The sequence below is a fragment of the Bubalus bubalis genome, chromosome 8, assembly GCF_019923935.1.
Source record: "Bubalus bubalis isolate 160015118507 breed Murrah chromosome 8, NDDB_SH_1, whole genome shotgun sequence".
Taxonomy (NCBI): Eukaryota; Metazoa; Chordata; class Mammalia; order Artiodactyla; family Bovidae; genus Bubalus; species Bubalus bubalis.
The window spans coordinates 91806867-91830578 of record NC_059164.1 but is presented as its reverse complement, the minus strand read 5'-3'; the positions used below and the strand labels follow the sequence as shown (position 1 = coordinate 91830578).

At 57.6% G+C, this 23712-nt stretch overlaps 1 protein-coding gene and 1 non-coding gene across 2 annotated transcripts in view; one reads left to right on the top strand and one right to left on the bottom strand.

Annotated features, from left to right (window-relative positions):
• Nucleotides 1-668: 668 nt before the first annotated feature.
• The window catches only part of SND1 (staphylococcal nuclease and tudor domain containing 1), a 421903-nt gene continuing 398859 nt past the window's right edge, over nucleotides 669-23712 (bottom strand). The window contains exons 17-24 of the mRNA XM_025292056.2: nucleotides 14899-15087; nucleotides 9785-9926; nucleotides 6135-6258; nucleotides 5207-5276; nucleotides 4159-4272; nucleotides 3223-3426; nucleotides 1409-1453; nucleotides 669-1299 (exon numbers count right to left, since the gene is read on the bottom strand). Of these exons, the coding sequence (XP_025147841.1) occupies nucleotides 1234-1299; nucleotides 1409-1453; nucleotides 3223-3426; nucleotides 4159-4272; nucleotides 5207-5276; nucleotides 6135-6258; nucleotides 9785-9926; nucleotides 14899-15087 (954 nt within the window). The 3' untranslated portion in view covers nucleotides 669-1233. The remainder of the gene's footprint in view (nucleotides 1300-1408; nucleotides 1454-3222; nucleotides 3427-4158; nucleotides 4273-5206; nucleotides 5277-6134; nucleotides 6259-9784; nucleotides 9927-14898; nucleotides 15088-23712) is intronic.
• TRNAW-CCA lies at nucleotides 7893-7964 on the top strand. Its single transcript has one exon. It is a non-coding gene; the product is annotated as a tRNA-Trp (tRNA).

Genomic DNA, 23712 nt, shown 5'->3' with positions numbered 1-23712 from the left:
CACACCTGCTCTCTCAGCCTGAGAAGCACGGGGGCATCTCACCACACACACCGCAGCAGCCACTCTGACGGTGCCCCCTCGGGGCCTAGAGTAGTCTGGGGTTGCGGGCACCCTGTCAAGTCAAACAGAGCCAGAGCTAACCTGGAGAGACTGGCTCTCCTCAGCCTGGGCCTCGACCCCTCTTGGAGCCCCTCGTTCTCCAGTGGATACTGGAGGGATCCGGGTGGAGACCAGGGGCCTCGACCTCAGTGCACTGCGCCAGTCTGTCTGGGCATTAGGCTTTCCTTTCGCTGCAGCAGGAAGCCAGAACTCATCTCACTTCTCTGAGCGAGCCCTGCTGGTCCCTTGGGGGTGCTGGTGGGTCCAGCCAAAGGACAGGCCCAGCAACCTCTTGGCTGGGCACCGTATGCTGAGCTGCTGAGGTTCTTGCGAGTGGTCACGTACAGATGAGTCAAAAGAGAAGGCCTGCAGGCTTCTGAACGATGGCCATGGTGCCAGGTATGCCCACCAGGCCCCGGGAGTTGCTCCGAAGTTCTGCCCTGATTCCGTGACCGGCTGTTTTCAGGGAGCATGGTCAGGCACACTTGGGGGTCATTTGAGTGCCAGGTCGCCTCTTGGCTGGAGCTGTCGAGATTCTGGGCTCTGGGCTCCACCATCACCAATAGAGCTGCAGACAGCATGTACTATTTTATTGGGCCTCAAAAGCTTTAAATACAGAAATAGGGAGGGCTGGGCAAAGGGGAGATGTGGACACGCTGGCATTTGAGAATGGACGTATCAGAAAAATCACATAATCAACAGCTGGACAGAGAGCCGGGGAGAAGGGCGGTCTGGGACGGACGTGGAGTGCCAGTCGGCAGCCGGCTTTGGGGCCAGGATTAAGCCCCCCATTAGGACAAAGTCTTTCATGTTTCTTCCTGATTTGAGGACAATTAAAAAAAAAGAACAAAACCCCCACAAACCTCCAAATAGAAACAAAATCAGCGGGGAGAGACAGTGGAGAGCAGTGCCTGTCCTTTTGGAAGACAATGTCTGCCCCCTGAAAGCTGTGGTTGGAGGGGGGGCTCTTCCCACCCCCTGCCCAGATGCCATCCTATGAGACATTCCCAGACACTGAAGCAAAGCTGGAACCAATCTATGCCCCCGATTTGAGGTCTGGAGCTGAAAACACCCTCCCGGCAGAGGAAGGGGTGCTGGCGTGAGCTGTGCTGGGGGTCAGACCCGGGGCCCTCCTTAGCGGCTGTAGCCAAACTCATCTGCGTCGTCGGCTCGGAAGTCTCCGTAGCGCCACAGGTTCAGCTGTGAGAAAACAGCAAACGGCTAGTCAGGGAAGGCGGGACAGGCTGGAACCCAGACGGCCAAAGCCCCTCTCTCAGCACCCTCTGGGGCTCCTGAGGCAAAAACTCACCCTGGCGCTCTTGGCTGACTCCTGGGCGTTCAGGTATTCTGTGATCTGCGGGGGGCAGGAAAACAATGGGATGGATGGTCAAGGTGGGGATACTTGCAGCTGAGCAGCCAGAGGGGCCTGGGAGAGGCCCAGGTCAGGTCACATCACTTCCCTGCTCAAGGGGTTCCCAGCTCCCTCCAAAGAAAATCCAAGTGCAGAGTCGCTGTATCCTTGCTGTTTCCAGACTCTGCACCGGCTGTTCTAATCGCCTGAAACATGCTTCTCTCTCCTGTCCATCTGGCTACCTATCCCACCTGCTCAAGCCTCTGGTTAAGAGTCACCTTCTTTACAAGACCTCATATGATCCTCTTTAAAATTATGACCACTCCCCCACATTCCCAATTCCCTTTACTTCTACTTTCTCTTTTTCCATTGCACTCATCGTCTAATGTCTAACTTTGTTGACTTATTTATTTTATTCTTTGTCTCCTCATGCTTGAATGCAAGTTCCATGGGGCAGGAATGTTGTCTCTTATTCAGAGATTTGTACATCCTCAGTGAACATTTACCGAAAGAATGACTAAGTGAATGAACAAACACATTAGGTGTTTCTTGACACCGTATTCTTGCTTGGAGAATCCCATGAACAGAGGAGCCTGGTGGGCTGCAGTCCATAGAATTGCAGGGTTGGACACGACTGAAGCAACTTAGCACTCACACAGACACCAGAAACGTTACGGGTAGTTTCATATGGGGAACACTAAGATCTCCAGGTTTACAGTGAAACTTAAGCTAACTCCTAGGAATGATCCAAGAAACTGCAGGGAGACTAGGGGCCAGGCCCCTCCTGTCCAGACAAGACACAGGAGTGATCCACAGTGAAGTCTTGTTCCAAATGAATTAGCAACCTGCATAACCAGAGCTATAGACCCACCAACCCCCATCCGCACGTGGGGAGAGAGGAAAGGCAAAGGGGGAAGCAAGGCCTAGTGGAGAGAGAAGAATGTTGGTTTCAACCCTGCCGCTTGAGTCCCTCCAGTTCAGGAGGGCGGGGGAGCTGGGTGCTGCAGAAGGGCACGGGGGCTTCCCACCAGCCTGGCCTGTTCCTGGAGGCTGGACTGTCGTGGGGAGAGGCTGGGGAACTGGGATGGGAACAGTGCTGAGTGGGAGAAGCCTGGCTCTAATGATCTACGACTGAGCTGTGCAAGGTGGTTCCCCAGCTGGCAGACCCCATCTTCATGGTCCACCCTAGGGAGCATGTTGTGCTCTCCTTACTTCATGAGCGGGAGACTCAAGTGTCCAATGGTTGATCCCCAGGGCCAGATGTTTCATGAAGGAGGGAGGGGGGACTCAGGTCCAGCTCCCCACAGGCTGGAGGGGGTTATGGCAGTCTTCTGGGTAAGTGGCTTAGGCAGCACTGAGTGCTGGGAGCTGCTGATGGGCTCGGAGAGGAGGATGTGAGGACAGGAGAGATAGCACGCTGGGCTGTGACCCTCTCCGCGCCACCCCTGGCACAGCTTCCTGGCCTGTCACCGGGAGGGGTGGGGGGTGCAGGGTGGGGAGATGGGCAAAGGGAAACTTTCTGCTCCAGTTTTCAGCCACACCGGCAGCCAATTAATTTGGGAAGTAATTAACTTTTTTTTTAAAACCCCAACAAACCCAAATCCATTATCTTTCCCCCGCAGGAGCAGCAGGATGGTGGGTCCCTGCTCCTTCACTGGCTCCTGGGGCACCCACCCTCCTCTGGGACGCTGGCAGTGGCGGGGGACGCCAGGGGCCGGCCGCTCCACCCCCACAGCACCGACCATTTTTGTCCCGCCCCCCACAGCACGTACCACTTTCTGGAACTGCTTTTCCTTGCGCACCTCCACCATGACCAGCCCCTCCTTCACCAGGCCCAGCCCCACGTCCCCCTTGGAGTCAGCGAACTGCAGGGTGACGTGCGGGCAGCCGGCGCTCAGGTGCTCCACGTTGAGCAGGCACTGCGTGTTCTGGATGTCCCGCACCACGCTGTCCACCGCGTCGGTCCGAGCATCCTCCTGCGGCCGGCACAGACCCAGGTCAGCACGAGAGGCCAGTGCCAGCCAAGAGCTGCGAGGGCCCCAGGTCCCGGTCCCGGACCTCCAGGAAGTCTGCCTAGACTGCTAGCATCACCTCACCCCCCTCAGCTCCCCCCGTGCCCAGACCCCTCCCACCTATGATACGAATAACCACCTCTCTGCCAGGGCAGACAACGGCCCTACTCACCTCCTGCCACTGCCTATAGCTGGCAGACTAGTCTTCACCCAGTGTGCCCTGCCCCACCAGGCTCCCCTCCCCAACCCTGCGCATGGCTCCTCAAGAGCTGGCTCAGATACTCCAAGGCCACCTCGCCTTGACCTGGACCTCCTTGGCCACGCTCCTCTCCCCTGTGATTAACAGACCATCACTGTCTCCACCCCCTCCCATCAGCCTGGGTGGCCCCAGAGGAGAATTTCTGGCAGAGGTGTGACCTGGTCAGATCTGTTTGGGGACAGTCACTTCTGGTGGTACCCTCTGAGACTGGAAGGAGTATTGGGAGACAACTGTAGCCCAGAGCCCCGCAGGCTAGAGGCAGAGGCCCCAGGCCAGGGCCACGGTAGGGGCGCAGCCCTGTGAGAGTGGGCGGGGGTGGGGGGTGGGACCCAGGACGGGTTTGCATTTAGTTCCCGTGGGTACATGCTGGGGCTGCAGCAGTGGTCATGTGTCAGGGGATGGTCCCCTTTGGGAGGAAGAAAGGGGTGGAGACTCACATCTTGGGGCACCTGGATGAAGGCAAAGGCATACTCCGTGGCTTGAGCTGGTAGTACGCGGGTGCTGAAGGCAGGCGGCAAGGTGCCCAGGCGGGTGGATGGCAGGATCTCCCTCTGCAGAGGACACACCAGGCCAGCGGCGTCACGCACTGGAAGCCCCCTTGCTCTCGGGGGACAACTCAAGTGGCCAGGCCCCTGAACACTCTCCCCTCCCGCACCCGGGACTCACTTCCATGTGCACAGGCCGCGGGGTCAGCAAAGCCGGGGAGGCGGGGCCTGGGGGTGGCACACCTGGAGGCTCCAACTGATACCGCCCACCTGATCACTGGGCTCTCACTGCTGCCTCCACTTTTCCCAGTGCCTTCCCACCATGACATGGGCTCTGACCGCTTTCCCACAGGCTAGGGCGGGGTTGGGGGGCAGGTTAGGGTTAGGCTGCGAGAGTACTCAGATCAGGGTCCTGGCCCAGGTGTGCAGGGCAACCCCGGTTGGCAAGACCCTTTCCTGTGTGTACTCTTGGGTGGTGGGCTGGGAACATGGCTCCACTCTGGGTTTTCTATTCACAGGCCTCCCCACACCAGTCCTCAGGAGCAGCATGGCTCTGAAGGACAGCTTTCTCTCCTGCTTGCTGCGGGGAACAGTCAACACACTCCCAGGCCCAGTCCAAGGGGCACTTCTCCTGGGGATACCAGTCCCTTCTCAGCAAGCCTGGTTTGGGATGTGCTAGGGATCAGCACCCAGGCACCTTGTGGACCAGGAGATGGGGTGTACAGGGCCAGGACTTCATGGCCCCCTCTTTAGAGTTTGGGCAGGAGAGAAACCGGGCCTGTGACTGGGCCTGGACAGGAGACCGCTCAGTGCTCACAGGCCTCTGAGCAGAGACGCTGGGGTTGCCCAGTCTCTCAGGACGAGCAGCACAGAGGCCTACAGAGTCCCCATCTGTCATGGAGGGAGGGGGAGGTCTAAAGATCAGATGGGCTTGACCTAGGGGCCGGTGTGTTGAGGGGCCCCTCCCGTGCTGCTCGCCCACCTCCGACCCCACACTCACATTGCCGTAGTCGATGTAGAAGACATGTACTTTGGCAGGAGACTCGACTTTCTCCACTCGGGCGCGGTACCTGTAATGGCATCATGGGCAGAGCTCAAGGGACATCCCCGGAGCCTCAGCGATGGCAGGCCAGGGGGTGCAGTGTTTCCCCACCCAGGGCTCAGAATGAACACCCATGGGTGTCACAGGGGGCCAGTTTTCAGACTCTACCAGGACCCCATCTAATGGAATCAGAGCATAGCTGGGAGCAGAGGGAGGGAGAGGGGAGCATGTGGAGCAGATTAATGTGTCCTTGGGGCATAAGAAACAAGACTAATGACTAGATTGATGTCTGCTGTTTAAACCCAGCACACTAAACAGCAGCTGTAATTAGCCGGCAGATCTGTCTGGGAGGCCGCAGCAGGGAATGCATCCAAGTCACTTCGTCACCCTGGGAAGGCCATGGGCCCTATCCTTGGTAGATCAGACATAAGTGACCTTCCTGCAGCCCGGAGTGCTGCTACTCCTGTACCAGACAGCTGGGGTGGAGGGTGGTGTCTGGTCTGGGCTCACAGGAACCAGTGACCGCCTCACCACCCCTGCCCCCTCCTGACATTGTCTTTCCTGTGCGGGGTGACGGGGTGCTGGAGAGCTGCAGCCAGCCAGGGCACCCCCAGCAGAAGAGCCCAGGAGAGAGCAGGAGGGATACTCCTGTGCCCTAGAGGCCGACTGCAGAAAAACTGTGGGTTACACTGCAGGTTGCAAACGGGCAACATAGAGGACCACTCTGGAGAGCTGGCCAAGGTCAAGAGTGACCACTCAGTGGAAAGCAGGCCAATAGGGCGAATGCCTCAAGTCTGGCTGGTGCTTCTGCAGACTGGTGCCCTGGAGACAGACCTCCTCCTGCTCCTGCTTAAGACTCTGCCTTGCTCGGGTCCAGGTGGCTTACCATTCTCCGTCTACGAATTTGGCGATGCAGAATTCACCCCGGCGGGGTGCGTAGGAGCCCTCGACGGGAGGGTGGCTAGCAATGTCATTGCGCATGTTCTCCATCAGCTTCTCCAGCTGGGTGCCTGTGGGGAGGAAGAGGGAGTGAGACCTGGGTGCCACGTTCCCTGGAGCCTCATCTCTAGATGGGGCTGGGTGGAAGATGAGCCTGGGGAGTGGGAAGGATGTGGACTGTTGCAGGGTGCCCACAGCACTGGCTTGCCCCCATCCTGCAGGGAAGTTCTCTTTGGCCCCTGCTCGAGGAGGTTCACGATATTTTGCAGACATTTCAGGCCTAAGAGGTACCCAGCCTTCCAGTCTTGGCTGTCCCTGGGGATGCGCAGGGAATGTTCCTGGGCTTTGGTTTAGGAGGTGGAGAAAGTGAGTGGACACCAGGCAAGGCCCAGGCCAACCTGACTTCTCCATTCCTACCAGGGCTGGCCCCGGCCTGGGCCACAGAAGTGGTGATGGACAGTAGCCACTCTCTGCCAAGTCTCCCAGGGACAAAAGTGGAGCTGAAGGAGGGGGCCCCTTACAACCCTGCACAAGGAAAGGACCTCAGAATCTGGGCTGTGAAAGATGGGAGCGATTCCAGGAGCGGGGCCCAGTCTCAGTCTATTCAGATGTGGCTGCCCTGACATGATGCGTCTAGAGACACGTGCGGAACTGAACCTCCGAGCGATGCCAGTGGTTCCGCCCTCCCAGCCAACTCACTGCCCTCCTCCACGGGGTGGGGTGGGACCCCTTCTTTGCCTTTTCTTTCCTGAACCATTCTCCCTGGGTCATCCACCCGGCGGCTGGTCTGTCTGTTCCTGGGTGTGGCAACCCCAAGGTCTTCTCAGGGGCCCCCTCCTGCCGCATCCCGTCACCACCCTCTTGCTGTGCGTCAGTCCCAGTAGCTTCTCCTTCACGTCCCTCTGGCTCTGATTCAAACTCTACACCTGGCCTTTTCCCACCTGCTTCGTTTCCAGGGGCAGGGTGCTGGGATGGGGGTGTGTGTGGTGGGAGCGAGGGCCTCTCCCCCCCTCAGGGCCCGGGGCCACCCTGTCACAGCAGCTGACACGTTAGCCATCAGTACCCCTGTCACAGTAGGCCTTCTCCATTCCCTGTCTGGTTTATGTTTCTGCCACTGTACCGCGAGCTCCTTCAGGGCACAGACCGTAGCTCACTTGGTTCTGCCACTTCTCTTGAGACTTAGTAAAGCTCCGGCCATGCGGGGTGCTTGGTAACTGCACTGTGTTGAAGAGGGATCTGCAGGTTTGCGCCTATCCACACTCGGGCCCTGCCCTGGCCTTCACAAGACGGTTTCAGGGACTTTTTAGAAGCAGCTGCCCTCCCCCCGCCTGGCAGTAAACCCTCTGTTCTCCTGCGCCTGAATTTCTTGCCCAGACAGTAAAATTTCAGGGACTTAGAAGCCTCCTCTACACAGATGAGATCTTGTTATACTTGCTCTATTATTATTATTTTGCTCCAAGGCAACAGCTCTGCGAATAGGCAGAGCCCTCTGGGAGGTCCTTACACGAGGCTGGTTGGTCACGTAGGGCCAATGGCAATGCATTCATGACTTCACCAGATCCTTCCCGAAGGTGGGCTTTAATTAAGAGAAGGGAAAAAGGGCCAGAGGATGTCCCTGCCTCCCAGAGGCGCCAAGGGTTTCAGGAGAGGGATGCTGTGTATGCCCAGGTTCCTGTTCATGGATTTGCAGGGTTTTCTCTGGGCTTCCCTGGTGGCTCAGTGGGTAAAGCATCTGCCTCCAATGCGGGAGACCCAGGATCGATCCCTGGGTTGGGAAGATCCGCTGGAGAAGGAAATGGCAACCCACTCCAGTACTCTTGCCTGGAAAATCCCATGGACTGAGAAGCCTGGTAGGCTATAGTCTGTGGGGTCGCAAAGAGTCGGACACAACTGAGTGACTTCACTTCAGGGTTTTCTCTGGAGCTCACAGCCATCCAGGTGGCGTGCCACGCAGCACGTCACTTGCTCCTCCAATCTTCCAACAATACGTGGTTCCCCCAAGTTCCCTTTTTCTCCTTGTTATCTGCCTTGGCTGCCACCTGGTGCAGTGTCCTGGCTTCCGAGAGCTGTCACCGACAGCCAGGCAGGGTGCGGAACCGATACAGGAAGCCTCTGAGATGACAGAGACTACGTGGCAAAGGCCTTGAACTCAGCCTCAGGCTCTGCCCCCTGGAGACCCCAGCACCTGTTCGTACTCAAAGTGAGCCCTACCTGGCAGGACCCAGAGGCCAGGTGCAGCCTGCCTGGGAGCCGGGGTTCCCTGGGCAGGGTCTCCTTTGAGTTCCCTTTCCACAAGCTCCTGGAGGGCCTTCTTGCCAGCTCCTGGGCTCAGGAGTAGCTCTCATTCCTACCTGGGCCACCTTTCAGACCTGGAGGTCTTCTCCTGGCTTCATTCCCCAGGCAGTAGCCAGGCCCCTCTCACCAGGAACGCTGCTGACCACGAGAGAACCTAACCCAGGCTCAGCAGCTCATCTCAGCCCCTGCCTGGCTCTGCTCCCCTCTTGGGCCCAGCCAGCCCAAGGCTCAGAATGGTCAGTTTCCCCGGTGAAATGACACTGCCACAAACACAGCTGCCCGGGCAGTATCGTTAGTGGGGAGGTGGCTGACACGAGGCTGTCGACCATCTGGAGTGGGCCTGCGGGTGGCGCCGAGGAGGGCAGGGAGAGCCCTGCCACCCATGGGGCTGCCTCCATGTCACTGACGTCTCCCGCCCCCTCCCCCTTGAAAAGACCTGGTTTCCTCCACCGAGAAGTAGCTTAAAGAGCTTTCTCCTCTGATCTCAACTAAAATGTTTCCCTGCACAGGGTGACAAATGAGAGGTGGGAGGTCAGGATGGACAGAGCAAAGGGAGTGGAGGTGGAAGCTGGGCCAGAGGGGCCCCATTGCAGTTGCTGTGAGAGCCGGCTCTGCTGCCCTCTCTCCTCTGGAAACCTGAGCTCTCTGCTGAGGGCAGGGGGCGGGGGGCACAGCGGGGAGAGGACCCTGGCCTCAGTGCACAGCACTGGAGGGCAGGAGGAAGAGGGAAGATGGAGAAAGAGGGTCCTTCAGAAAGACTTCCTGGGGATGACTTCCCCTAGAGCGCTGCCTGTTTCCATGGCAACTGGTCACCACTCGGGGCTTACAGGAACCTCTGGAGGAGGAGAAACCCCAGCAGAGACAAGCCCAGGCTCCCCCTACCCTGCCCTCCCCGGGGAGGCTGAGGGCCAACCGGCATGCACTTCCCGGCCACATGGAGACAATCTGTCCATTGCTTCCTGACCAGCTCCGAGGGCACAATCCTCCTGCCCGGCCCCGCCAGGGGTGTCTGGGAGGAAAACAATGACCTAAGAGTATCAGAGCACCACCCAGACAGGACTGGTGACCTCACCAGTCCTCAGAGGACCGCTCAGCCTCGCTGGCCCTATTGCGGCTGAGAATATGACCTCGGGTCCAGAGCACCGCTCAGGGGCCTGGGAGGTGGGCAGCAGCCGCAAGCTATGCAGGGAGGCCCCTGGAAGCCTGGGTCCCGCCCCCTGCCCGAACAGGGGGGCCCTGAGGTGGGCTGGCCCTGCGCCAGGAGCCGAGAGGTGGTGGAATCGGGGCCGGGTGTGCGCTCACCTGTCTCCACGTCCTGCACATAGAAGTGCAGGTCGTCGGTGATCTCTGTCACAAACACCGGCTTGTAGCTGGCCGAGCGCTCCTTCTCCTCCAGCACGGGCATCAACTCCTCCACCGGCTGCTCCTCGTAGTGGGCCCAGACCTGCACGTGTGGTCAGCAGAGGGGAGGTGAGGGGTTCAGAAGTGAAGTCTGGAAGGATGCCAGGAAAGGGGCTCTGGGGAGGGGGGACCACTGCCCTGGGGGCGAGTGTGGGGGTGAGTGTGGGGGCGATGTTGCATCATGCTGGTCTGAGCCCCTGGAGCGCAGAGGTTGGGGTGGGGGAACTTCCAGTCCAGTAGTTCTCAAACTCTGAGGTGTCTGGAACAACTGGGGATCTTCCTGGGAACGAAGGTGCCAGGGTACCCACCACACCCCTCCCCCCCGCCCCTGCCGCCCATCAGGATGTGCTCTAAGGGTCCCAGGGAAAGGGAATCAAAACTCAAGACTCCCAGCGACTCCCACGCACGTCAGGCGTGTGAGGCCCTTGGCCCTGTGGTGCTGCCCAGTCCCCATCTCCTTCCCTCACACCCCCTGTGAGGGTCACTGAACTCCCCAGGCCCTCCCACCGTCACAGGGCTGCGGGCGCGCCCGAGGCTCTCCAACCGATGGTGCCGGGCTGCGGAGGGGAGGGCCGCCACTGTGCGAGGGTGCCCATCCTCTGCACCTCAAGGAGGCTGCTCTGACCCCGGCTTGGAAGCCGGCCGCTGCCCTCCACCCTTCCCGCTCCCTCCCCAAGCCCTGCACTGTCAGGGCTGCAGTGCCCAGAAGCTGATGCGGGGTGACAGCGCGTCAAGTCCAATCCCGTGGCCAGGAGATTATCCCAGTAGTGAGGCCTGTCAGAGCAGGGGAGGGAGATGGCCTTCCAGCTGGGCGGCGGAAACGGGCTGGGGAGTCTGGGGGACTGGACCACACGCTGGGTCCCACAGACACACACACACAGGATTCGGGTGGGTGGTGACAGAAGTTCTTAGCCCAAACCTTATATGCTCACTAGGGGCCACACTAAACGCTACCCAAGTACTCGGTCATCTAATCCTCACAACAACCTTTTCAAAAGGGATCAACATTACCCCCGATTTCACAAACGAAGAAACCGAGGCACACAGGCTTGCTAGACGTGGCAGAACCAGGATTTGAACACAGGGGGGTGGGCCCTAGAGCCCTTCAAGGGGAATTTTGGCATCACCTGGGCCCCTGAACACAAAAGGCAGCAATGAACAGTGGGAAAAGTCGTAGGTGGGAGTTGTGGACTCCGGTCCTTTCATTTTCCCCTTTAATTTGCTGTGTGACCTCAGTCAAGTCACATGCCTTCTCTGAGTCTCCTTTTCTTCCCCTGCAAGAGGTGGTAGTTGGACCACGTGACCCTTCTGCTACACACAGACTCCTGGGGCATGGTGGGGCGGTGCACCAAGAAGCAGATGCAAGCTGGAATGACTGAACCACTTTGGGCCACACCCGTGAAACCATGCTCCTGCCTCTAATGTGGCATGAGTGCATGTCCTTCCACTGGAAGGAGAGGCCTGGGCCCTGGGAACTGGAATGAGCAACAGGGACTTTCTGAGCCTGGTGGGGAGGCTGCCTGGGAGTGGCGGAGACGTCATCAGCGGCATTCCTGGCCCAGCAGTCTGTGCTCTATGGCAGCCCCGCCAGCACCACTCTCCAGACTGCGCCCCTACTACTGCAGACCAAGTCAGGGCCTCCCTCCGCTCCTGTTCCCTGCCTTTCCCGGGCCCCTGTGCTGGCTCCTGAGCTGGCCCCCATCCTAACCCCACCCCACTTGCTTCGGCTGCAGGGGAAGGAGGCTCCTCTGCCTAGTGGACAGAATGGGAACAGACTGACAGGCTGAGAGTAGAAACTTCTCAAGCCAAGGTGCCTCAGGCGACAGCGTCAGGTTTCCTCCCAGAGAGAGAAGGTAGGGCGTCTTCCCTGGCAGGTCCAGGGGCCAGCGGGGTGGAGGTCAGGGATGATGCAGACAGAGCCTCGGGGTGGCCCTCGGGCCCCTTCCTACCAGGAGGCAGAGACAGGCCAGTCCTATAGGGTCCCAGAGCTCACAGGGCAGCGGGCAGGCGGGGAGCAGAGGACACTGGAAGCCTGAGGCTGCCCAAGTCCAAAAGAGGCAGAGCTGCTTCTCAGACAGAGCGCCCCATTTCTAAGAGAGGGCGGGCTTGGCCCTCAGTCACAGAACCCTGCAGGGTCCCTGCAGGTGGCTTTGTGGTGGGAAGGAGTCAGTCAGCTAGATGGCAGGTCCTCACCCTCAGAACAAGGGCGAGCTGGGCCCACAGTGACTGCAGTTGTCCCTCTGCAGAACCTGGGCAGGGAGGGGCTCACACATCAGCCAGACACCCTCTGTGACCCCTCGGTGGCCCTGGCTACAGATCCCAGGGGGCAGTGGGCAGGGAGCCCCCTCCCTCCTCCGCTCCGCACTGCTGGGTCAGCCACTTCCTATCCTGCTCAGATCCCCTGCACTCCGGGGCCAGCTTAGCAGCAGAGGAGAGGGAGTCTCTTCTGTCCTCACCTTGCACCCCTCCCCCGCGCCTTCTCTGCACTTCCTCCCGGGGGAGCCCCAGGTCCTCCTCCTGGCAGGCTGCGGGCCATGTGGACCGAGGTTCCACTGCATGGAACCTTTCCTTTCTAAATCCTATTTAATACCGCTGCTTAGGAGGCTCCAGAGGTGGGGCTGGCATGCAGCCAGGGTGGTGGAGGCCTGCAAGCCCGCAGTGGGGAAGCTAAGCTCAATAAAAGCCAATCGATGGCCAATCAGGCCTGTCAAGGGCCCTGCCAAGGTATGAGTGGGGCAGGGGGTATGGGGGACAGACAGCTGCCATCTGAGGCTCCCTCTCTGGCCCTCAGACCTGCCCAGGATCCCGAGGACAGGGAGGGGGAACTCTGCAACCAGCTTCCTACAGACTGGCCTCTTCAATAAGGAGAGAAGACAGCAAGGTACAGGGGGATCAGGCCTTGCAAGGAGGCAGCTAAATTCTCAGAGTGGGGAACGCAGCATTGCTGGAGCTCCCCATTCAGACCTGCTCACATGCACATAATCACATCCACCCAAGACTTCTGTGTGCCCTGGTCTCACAAAATCTCTCGGTATTAGCTTCCTCAGCCCACAGGGACCATGATGATCTCTTAACCCCAGATGCACCTGTCTCTCGACAGCTAAGGCAGCTCTCACGGGGTCACCGGCGGGGCAAGGCTGGGGATCCTGGGGACACCTCAGACACCAAGTTTACTGCTCCCCAGCTGACCCCCAGATTCTCCCGTCTGAGTCCAGCTAACTCAGAGGGCTGCTGCAAGGCTCTGCCTACGCTGTTCCTGGAGAGCAGCCCCACCAGGAGGAGGGAGGTCAGGCTGGGTTCCCCCAGGCCTCAAGGAGGAGGGGATGTGCAGGAGGGCCCCTGGAGGCGGGCGGGCCCTCACACTGAGAGTGGTGTGCTGCATTTTAATTGGACTGGAATAAAAGCATGCAGCCTGTGTAAGTAATTAATCATGGTAATTACTCCTCAGCACCATCACGTGGCACCAGAGAAATGATGACTTGGGTTCTTCCAGACAAATCCACTACATAGTAAATAGTGATGCCTGGCTCAGCACCTATGCAAGGGGCCACGCTTTGGCCAGACTCCCTTCTCTGTCCCCTCCTCAGTCCCTCTGGGGTCTCTACTCTCAGATGGCAGAAGGCTACTCAGATCTGAAGAGATGGCTTCCAGGCTCAGGGAGCAGGGCCAGGGGGCAGAGATACTTTCAGAATCTGGGCCTTATAGGCGGGTGCTTGCTGAACTGTCCCACAGCTGTTAACTCGTTCCACCTCTGCACCACCTCTCCTCCATTCCCTGCAGCGAGCAGAGGACACAGGGGGTGTCCAGTCTTAAGTTCAGCTGTCACAGAAAGGAAACCCAAGAGGAAGTGCCTCTGCTGTAGGAGCCGAGGCTGCCTGCTTCCCCATCACTCTAGGAAGACAGGCTATAATGGGAGCTGTAATGGAAGCAGAACTGGGACAGAAGTGGAATCCTCCCCAGAGGCCCCATGGTGGCCTGCTCGCCCTCCAAGATGTGGGCAGTCTCTTCCACCTGTCTTGGCTTTTGAAGCCACCTCTCCCTGGAGTCCTTCCAGCTCTAGTAGGGTCGATCACCTGTCCTAATCCCTAGGGGATGAGACTAAGAGACACAGAGATCCCAGAAGTCCTAAGGCGCCTGGCCCCTGGGGAAAGTGTGATGCTGTCTCAGAGGAGAGGTGGGAGGAGCCGGAGGCTTCTGGGCCCTGGGGCCCCCCACTCCTTTTGGCAGGTGTCTGGGCCTTGGCTCTGAGAGGCTAGTTGTAAGCCAGATGGCTGCCCCATGGGGAAGGAAACATTTATTCCTGGAACAAATTTATGGCTCAGCACGGCTGTCCCATGAAATCCTCCTCAAGCTCCGAGAAGCCCTGACAAATTGGTGGCCGGCTGATTTATCCCCATTATCGGGGCTGAGCTGTAAGTCAGTGGCGACAGGCTGTGGGGGTAGGGGCAGGGGGCTGCCGAGCCCAGCTCCCATCACCAAGCCGCTGGGTTCCTTAATCGTCCATTTGTTTCCAAAAGCTGCTTTCCGACCCACCCCCCTTGTCTCTTCAATGCAGTGTCTGCACAGACTGATGGGCTGTAAATCTGCTGTCCTAACAGCTTTATGCATCTCCTGGGGCAGCTTCCAAAATGGGCTTCCCTGCAGGGCAATGTGAAGGAAATTCAGACGTGGGGTGCAGGCCACCCGGCCCCTCCGAGAGCACTGGAGGGTCAGGGCGGGGGAAGGAAGGCCTCTGGTCGCGGGTGACCCTGGCTCCAAGGTCACTGTCTAGGCAGCTTCCGGTGCCAGGCCCACGAGGGCCGGGGTGGTGGACAGGGGCACTCAGAGAGGGTCCGGGGCCCGCCTCAGCGTGGGGTTGCTGACGTGGGGTCTGACACCAACACCAGCCGGAGTCACTCAGTTGACGGGGGGACAGAAGCGCTCTGCTGCATGCAGGCAGCAGTGCTGCTGCGGAGGGAGAGAGGGCGAGAGAGGGCAGCCGCTCCTTCCCCGCCAGGCCCCGCTCCACAGCTTACCTTCTCCTTCTTCTGCTTGGCGGCCTCCTCGGCAGACAGCAGGGATTTGTAGTAGGCGCTGCGCTCGGCGGTGAAGTGGACCTTGGAGAGCGCGTGCTCCACCAGCAAGACGGACAGGTTGGCGCCGTCGATGTGCAGCCAGCCGATGAAGTTGCCGGCCTTGTCCATGCTCTCCACCTCCACCTCTACCTAGGGGGCAGAAACGGGGGTGTCAGCTAGCAGCGGGAGCCTGGGGTGGGCAGGGGGGGAGAGAGGCCCCGGGCCCACTGCCACCATGGTCACTCCACGGACAGGAACAGCTGGAACGGTGAGTCAGAGTGTGAGCTGGTGAGAGCCTGAGAACCCTTCCCCTCAGTGCTGGGAGCTGGTCTATGCTTTTCAGCTTCTTGCACCCCAGAATCACCATTGATAGATATGTCACTGACAAAGCAACTTCAGAACTCCCCTCTCCTCAAATCCCTTCCCCTTCCTCTTGGCAGAGAGCTACTAGGGAAGACTTGACTCTCCCTAGCTTTAAGTGAGCTGTGTGTGTGTTTGTGTGTGTACACAGCTAAAGGTCAGGGGTGAGTAAGGCAACACCCACTCCTCTCCAGCACCCACTGAGCCCCAGCTCTGCTAGGAAGACAGGCAAGCCCTGGGTGGAAGTGGAGAGCAAGGCAATCCCCAAGGAGGGGAGAACCTGTGTTCTTCCTGGAAGAGCTGAATGAAGTCATGCTTAATGAAGGCAATAAAAGCAGTGGGATGAGAGCCAGGTGAGGAGAGGAGGGAAGGTGACAGTGGGCAGAAGGTACACTGAGGCAGGCGCAGTTAGGGGGTGATTTCAGCTGGAGGTTACCCCTTTGTAGGGGTGTGCTCACCGCCATCAGCCCTGATTTCGGGGCCGAGCACACTGGCTGATCCCCAGAGCTGGCAGGATCCCTGCAGAGCCCAGGGACTCCCGGGCCTCCTCCCTTGAGGGCTCCCCGAGAACCAGGAGCCCCGACCTAGCATGGATGCCGCTCCACCTCATGAAGGTAGTGGCCCAAGAGGAATTCCTTCTCGGCTTCTCTTCCCCTGCTAAAGGGGCCTGTAAAAGCCTTCACTGCCAAATGTAAAAACTTGTATTCATTTAAACGGCTTCAAGCTCGATTAAGCAATAAAATGAGTGTCTAAATACCTGGGAGTTCTCTGAAGCCTGGGCCAGAGCCAGTGGCAGCGGCAGAGGACATGAACAGGAAGGAGCTGGGGTCCCAGCTTCCTGGTCTTGCTCTTTGGCCCTGCTCTGCCCTCCCTCCATGCACCCAAGCGGCCTCTGTTTCCTTATAGGGAGTCGTGTCCCCAGCACCTCTCCCGGCAGTTAGGACTCCGCCAGGTGTTCTTCCTATTCGTGAACACCTTCTTCCTACACGAAGCCCCCCGTGACCCTTTCAGGTGGAATGCAAGTTCAACAATGCCTGAAGTGGGGGTGTACTGTAGAAGGGGATACAAAGAGTTTATTAGAGCCAGGAGAAGAAGGTATTATACTCATCCAATCCAACTTGGTTTTGTTAGTGGGGAAACAGACACAGGGGCAGTGGGGCCAGAAAGGGGCAGAGCTGAGAGCAGAGGCCAGGCTGCCCTGCTTGCCTTCTTTCTCCACTGCCTCCTTGGCGCCTCCCCTCCTCTCCCCACAGCCCTGTCTCAAGAGCATCCTTTCTCCAGTCACACCCCTGACCTCCTCCCCGACACCCCCCCACCACACACACACTGTCCACTGGGTTAAGGCCAGCTCCCTCCGCCATTCAGGACCCTGGACCGTGCCCCTCCCTGGTGGAGCCAGGGTGGGAGTGCCGGGCTCTGCTGGGTGGTATCCACCCCACACGGGCACCACGCTGCTGAGGGCTGGAGGAAGGGAGGACCCACAACCGTAGATGGTAAAACTGGTTTCCCCTTTCCTCTAATCCTGGCAATTAATTCACTGGGAGGACCTGTGTGTGTGGCAGAGAACAGGTGGGCAAAATGGTACACGATAAAGCACAGGTGCCTCAAGAGCTTGCCAGCCAGTAAATTCACTGGAGTGAGTGGCAAACTGCCCGAAGAGCCCTCTGCCACCTTGCAAATGCCCTGGGTGCCGGAGCACTGGGCGGCCGACAGTGGGAAGGCTAATGGTGGAGGAAGAGGCTGCAGGCTTGTGGGACTCAGACGAGAACAGGGATGGAAGGGGAGTGCATGGGAAGACCGCCTCTTCTTCGTTTGCTGCGCTTTATCAAGCATGCTAAGATCAAGCGGCAACGGATCCCAGACGACTTCTGGGAGGAGTGGAGGGCTGCCTGCCTTGTGTTTGGGGGCTCATGAGACAACGGGTAGAGTGGAGGTGCCGACGCTGGCTCCTACCACCAATCCATGGGGCTCCTCTGCATTTGGGGGCTCCTGAGACCCCTCCTCATGCCCACGCCAGCACCTCTTGTCTTCTTCCACTGTGTTTGTTGCCAGGTGTCCTTTTCCTAAAGCCAGGATGGGTGCCCTGATCAAGCACAAGACCTCCCTCCAGCCCCCAGGCCCGTGGTGGGCCGTTGCAGCTGTGACGAGAAGCCCGTGGCTTCCTCTCACACCAGATTCCTGCGGTGGAGGTAAGAGCCTCCGAGACATGAGCTGCAGAGACGACCAGACAGGTACAATCCGTCTCTCCTGTCAGGCGCCCAGGCTCAGACCCTACTCGCCAACCTCTAATTCACACCTCACCCTCTGAGGCCACAAACCAGATGCCGACCTCTCAAGGCTCCTGTCGGGGGAAATGCCAGCGAGTGACTAAGCAGCCACATCTGGGGCCAACACTGCTGGGTAGCAGCCAGGCTCTCTTGGCAGGTGAGCCCTGGCTTCACATGTACCCCGCCTCTCCCTGCCGGCAATCGATACGCTAACTTGGGCTTGACAAGCCCCTGGGCCCAGCCGGCCGCAGAGGAAAGAAAGCTCTGGCCTTGGGCACCGTGCTGCTGCCCAGTCCATCTTGGGCTGTGGAGGGCGAGATGACGCTGTCGCCTGTGGGTCCCCGCTTCTCCTTTCATTACAGCTGCTGCCACCACAGTAATTTCTCAAACAAGGGGCTTTAGGGAAGGTAGGCTGGTCTTAGAGGAGGGTTGGGGCTGGGCCAGTGTTCCCGCTGCACCCAGGTCTCTGGGCTTCTGGCCTTGCTGGACATGCCCCAGCCTAGATGGGCCGAGGGTTCAGGGTGAAGTCTTGACTCTACACAGGGAGCAAACAGAGGGTGCAGTGGGCACTCCCAGGTTGGTCTATATGTTCATCTTTCATCTTGTCTCTCTTTCACACTCACTGCTGAGACTTTGTGACTTGACTATAAAATTACATGGGTCCATATCTATGACGGGCTTCCCTGGTGGCTCAAGCAGTAAAGAATCTGCCTGCAATGCAGGAGACCCAGGTTCAATCCCTGGATCAGGAAGATCCCCTGGAGAAGGAAATGGTGACCCACTCCAGTTTTCTTGCCTGGAGAATTCCATGGACAGAGGGGCCTGGTAGGCTACAGTCCATGGGGTCACAAAGAGTTGGACAGGACTGAGCAACTAACACTTTCAGCTCTTCATATCTGTAAAAGCTCCATTTCTCTATTCAACTTTAAGACTCAATCTTAAGACTCATCAAATTTCTGGTATTTTTCTAATTAAAAAATATACACATACTCTCTCTCTCTCTAGTTATCTGTGATACTTATCGCTATAAAGTTACTATGAACAAGGAATTAGGGAATCCTGAACCACTGCCTCCCAGGGAAACACAGGGTTAGGTTCCTACAAGACTCCAGTTACATTTCTATCAACTTATCAATACATAACCTGCTTTGATGATGGTTTCTGTTTAAATACATCGTATTTAATACATATTGATGATTCATTAACATTGAACTCACAGCCAAGAGCGCTGTCACTCAAGCCTGAATAAAGCTTATCTAACACATGGGTTTTCTCCTTACGGCACGTCGCAGCTGTCCTGCACTCAGGAACACTAGACAGCACTTCAGCGCTATGCTTGGAGGCCATTTTTAACTACAACATAAAGTGCAGAAACCCTGAAAACCTCGGTGCTAAGCAGACCATGAGTAGGACGTTTGTTTGTAGGAGAGCTGCAGCCTCAGCTGGGAATGTACTCCCTGGGAGATTCGCTGCTCTGTGCACGTTCACAAATGATCCAAAAAGTTCCAGGGGTACTGACAGAGGTAACAAATTTCAGCAAGTGAGTGAACTCACAAATATGGGCTCACTTATAATTAGGATTTACCATATACAGATGTTGTAGCTGTTCAGTTGCTAAATCGTGTCCAACTCTTTGCAACATGCGAGGCTTCCCTGTCCTTCACTATCTCCTGAAGTTTGCTCAAGTTCATGTCCATTGAGTTGGTGATGCCGTCCAAGCATCTCATCCTCCTCCTCCCGCATTCAATCTTTCCCAGCATCAGGGTCTTTTCCAATGAGTTGGCTCTTTGCATCAGGCGGCCAAAGCACTGGAGATTCAGCTTCAGCATCAGTCCTTCCAGTGAATATTCAGGGTTGATTTCCTTTAGGACTGACCGGTTTGATCTCCAGTATACAGAGTTTGAGTGAACTCCGGGAGTTGGTGATGGACAGGGAGGCCTGGCGTGCTGCAATTCATGGGGTTGCAAAGAGTCGGACACGACTGAGCGACTGAAATGAACTGAACTGAACTGATACAGACTATTGGCAGAAATTTCCTGCAAGTTGCCTCCAACTGCAGACAGGAATTAGGGGAGGTTCTTTCTTGTCAAGTGCACAAGAAACCTCTTTTGGTCTCTTTCTGGCTACCCCAAGTGTTAGTGAGATACTACTCATGGAGTGCAGTGTAAAGTGAGAAGCGCTATACAACATGGCCGCCTGTCTCTTCGGCATCTTGGAAGAGATGTTTCATGAAGAGACCCGGACTTGCTGTCCGGTGGCTTGGGAGGCTTCCTGCAATGGCACTGACATCAGGGAGGTAAGGCCTTGGGTGATCGCCAGGGGCTGCCACAGCACTTCATGTGGGCATTTGGTGTGTACACAGGTGGGCTGATAATAGCCTTGAGGGGCTCAAGGGTACACGCGGACACAAGCAATGTCAGCAAGGGACAGATGATGGTTTTCCTCATTCCCCATCCTCAACACTCATACTGAAGCCAAATGCTGGGACCTAGGAATACATGGAGCTGGGGGGAGGAGAGGCTATGAGAAGGGGGTGCCACCTGGAGGGGGTGGCTTTGTGATAACTCTAGTTAAGACAGAAGCAAGAGCCTAGATGTCTAAAGGGCAGACCTGACCCTCGGGAGCTGAAGGACACCAAGGAGCTGCTGCACTGGACATCCTGGATGCTCTGCTCACCTGCCGGCATCTCTCGTCCTCTGCTCCCAATGCTGGCAGAGTGGGCGGGGATTTTGTGGTTCTGAACTAGGCCCTGTGAGCTGAGCTCTTCCAGATTCAACACCATCTTCCTGTGACGGCTTCCCTAACCTTGGCCTGCAGTGAATTGAACACCTGGCCCGGATATCTCTGACACTCAGGGACCAGTGCAGAGCACAGAGGTTAAGACCATGGACTCCGGAGCAGAGACGTTTACTCACCACCTGCTTGACTTCTGGTGAGTCAATTACCTTGGAATTGTGATAGTCCCTATCTCAAAAGATGTGTTTTGACGACTAAATGAGCCAACGTAAGTATGTTAAACACTTAAAAGGGTGCTTGACACACAAATACTTCTTCAGTTATTTACTTCCTGGGGAGGAGCAGTTATTTCAAAATGTCCCTATTCACCAGCTAAAATGGTGCTAGTGGTAAAGAACCTGCTTGCCAATGCAGGAGACATGAGACTCTGTTTGATGCCTGGGTTGGGAAGATTCCCTGGAGGAGGGCATGGCAACCCACTCCAGTATTTTTGCCTGGAGAATCAATCCCACAGACAGAGAAGCCTGACGTGGGCTACAGTCCATGGGGTCGCAAAGAGTTGGACACTGAAGCAACTCAGCATGCACACCGACTGTCAGCTCCAATGGGAGCAAAGCTTGTTCTCTAAATCTGCCCCAGAGCTGGGTGTACTGACTGGGCTATGACATGGTAGAAAGAGCATGAATCCTGCAGTCAGACAGACCTGGGCTCAAATCCTAACTCTGACTTTGAGTTTTTGGTGATGTACAAGGGCATCCACTTCCTTCAGCTCAGGGCCAGCTGACAGCAGGCAGGCTAGTTGCGACCAGCAGCAGCTCTGCTTGGCTGAGCTCAATTCCCTTGGTTCTCACTCAGAGAGGTAGGTGAGGGAAGAGGTGGTTAATCAGAGTAGGCAGGGGTGGGGTTGGGGTGGGGAATCTTTCTCCACCACAGGGCCAATCAGGGGGTGTGGTCCAGCCAGCCACGCCCAGTGGGAAAGCAGCTAGACCCACTGGTCCCGGGCTGTCTGTGGGCCGGGGTAGCCAGAGGGCCCTGCTGCCTCACAGTGGGACATGTCCTCCTGCTCCCGAGCACACTAATGTGCCACTAATGAAATTGTTCTGGCTTATTTACCAAATTAATACAAACGGCACAGGCTGTTAATTTGCGCGTCTCCTAATTACTGAGGAAGTGCTCCTGTCCCAGGCAGCGCACACACCTCAGTTCCCACCAAGGTGGGCTGTGGTCTCACCCTTCCCGGCTGCGGCTGCGGAGAGTGGGGAAGGGGAGAAACAGAGAGGAGAAAAGAGGAGACGGGGCAGGCTTCCAACCCAGGGAGGGAAGGCGACAGTGAGCACGTTTCGTTTCTCATAGCCCTTTTCCTAGTGGTTGGATTATCTTGGCCCCTGCCACAAACATATTCTCAATCCCTGCCCCACCACCCCAACTGGTCCCCTTCTTTCCTTGTCTGGATTCTGTCCAGCTTCTTAACACAGGAGCTGCTTCAATCAAGTGGGCGGAGGGGGCTGAGTCATTCTCCCACTCCAGGCAGTTGAGGTCCAGGGAGCCATGCGGGGCCAGCCAGGTGAGGGGGGTGGGTGTGCAAGAAGTGCGAGAGTGAAAGGCAGGCAGGGCTGATGTTCTTACAGAGAGGACGACTCACTTGCCCAGGCCCTCCCCAGCCAACCAGCTTTCTGAAAGTAACGTGTGTGTCTGGGGAAGAACACTCGCGAGCTCAGCTAGAAGACCAAAGGAAATGCCAGCCGCCTTGGGGCTTCATTCGGCTGCCCAGCCTCTCCCGCTCCAGGAGCCAAGATGGATGTCCAGTGGCTCTGAGTCTGGGGGTGACACTGGGAAGACCAAGGGCCCCTCCTGTAGCCTTCTTCATGGTAGGGTGGGGGCGCAGTGCGCTGGAGGCTGCCTCCATGAAAAGGCTAGCTTTGACAGAGCCGGTACGGCAAGAGAACTTGAAGATACTGAACCGGGGAGGACGCACAGCTGGGAATGGCGTGCTCTGGATGGTGACTCAGGGCAGCCCAAGGAGGTACAGCACAGAGGGGATTTCTGGCAAAATGCAGTAGTGGCGAGAGTCTCCCCTTCCATATAACTGCTCTTTCCCATTTTGTGTATTGGGAGAACAGAAGAGAGGTAGTCTCTCCCAAGAGCCTCTCATCCTCTCTCCTGCGCAGTGCCCAAGGCAGCAGAGGAAATCACTGAGCCTCAGCCTCAGAGGCTGGGAGGCCAAGGAACACCTGGAACACAGCTGCCAGGGATGCTCCCTCCCCCTAGGGAGGTGGCTGCCTCAGGCAGGACAGGTGATCCCAGGTAGGCAGCAGCTCAGGGCACCCCTGCCCTAGAGCATCTGGGAAGGAAGACTTCCTAAACAAGGCGGGGGAGGGGATGCTGGGTGCATATTCCTCCCAAAGGCAGAGTAGGAGTGCACAGCGCTACCTTTGGGGAGGTGACATCAGGGGCCCCAGGGATAGGCAGAAGCTGCCATCCTCCCCATACGCTGGCTGGTCCCAGCCCTGCTTTCAATAACCCCAAGGCCATCGGCTACAAGCCTGGAACTGGGAGTAAGAGAGGAGTGAGGCTTGGATGGGGACAAGGCTTAGAGGTGCAAAGCAAAATCCTTGGACTGAAAAGCCATCCAGGGACCCGCTCTGCCTCTTCTGGGCTGGGCATCCCTCTCCAGTTGCTCCGCGTGTCAGTGAGTGCTGAACCAGGTGTGTGAGGTTTTCTCTGCTCAGAACCCCCTCAGGTATGAGCTGGGATTGGGCGTGGTGCACCAGCATGACTGGGAGGCGCTGAGAGAGCAGACAGACAAGGGCTTACGTGGGAGAGAAGGGCCGGTGGGGAGGCCCTGCAGGCAACCAGCAGGAGCCTGCGCAGAGGGGAAGGTGGAGAGCGGGAGAGGAATAAAGGCACTCCAGCTCTTCCCCACCCACGCATCCCAAACAGAGCTTTCCGCAGGGTAGGCGAGTAGCAATCCAGAGCAATCTGAGTGCCACCGAGCCTCCTTTCCTGCCGCGCACAGCAGCCACGCTGCCGTCCCCCATACATACTGCTGTAATGTGCTCCCGCCGCCGGAGCCGTGAACTTGAAGAGACACCTCACCTTAATATAGTAGCAGCTTAACACAGCCGACTTGTCCCCTCCACTTGCGGCCACGCGTGCACAGCGATGTCTTTCAGAGATGATAAGCATTAACACGATGCAATTAATAATGTAACGCTCTGGGAGCCACAGAGGCAGTGCCTATGAAATGCCTCCTGGGCTGCATTACCGTGGGCCACGGGTGGCGAGGGGGCGGGCAAGGGTCCATCCCAAACTTCCCTGTGCTCCTGGAGTAGCAAGGCTCCAGCCCCTACCAGTGCGTTACTACCCAACCCCTCAACACCTGCAGACCAGATGACGCATTCAAGCCCAACCC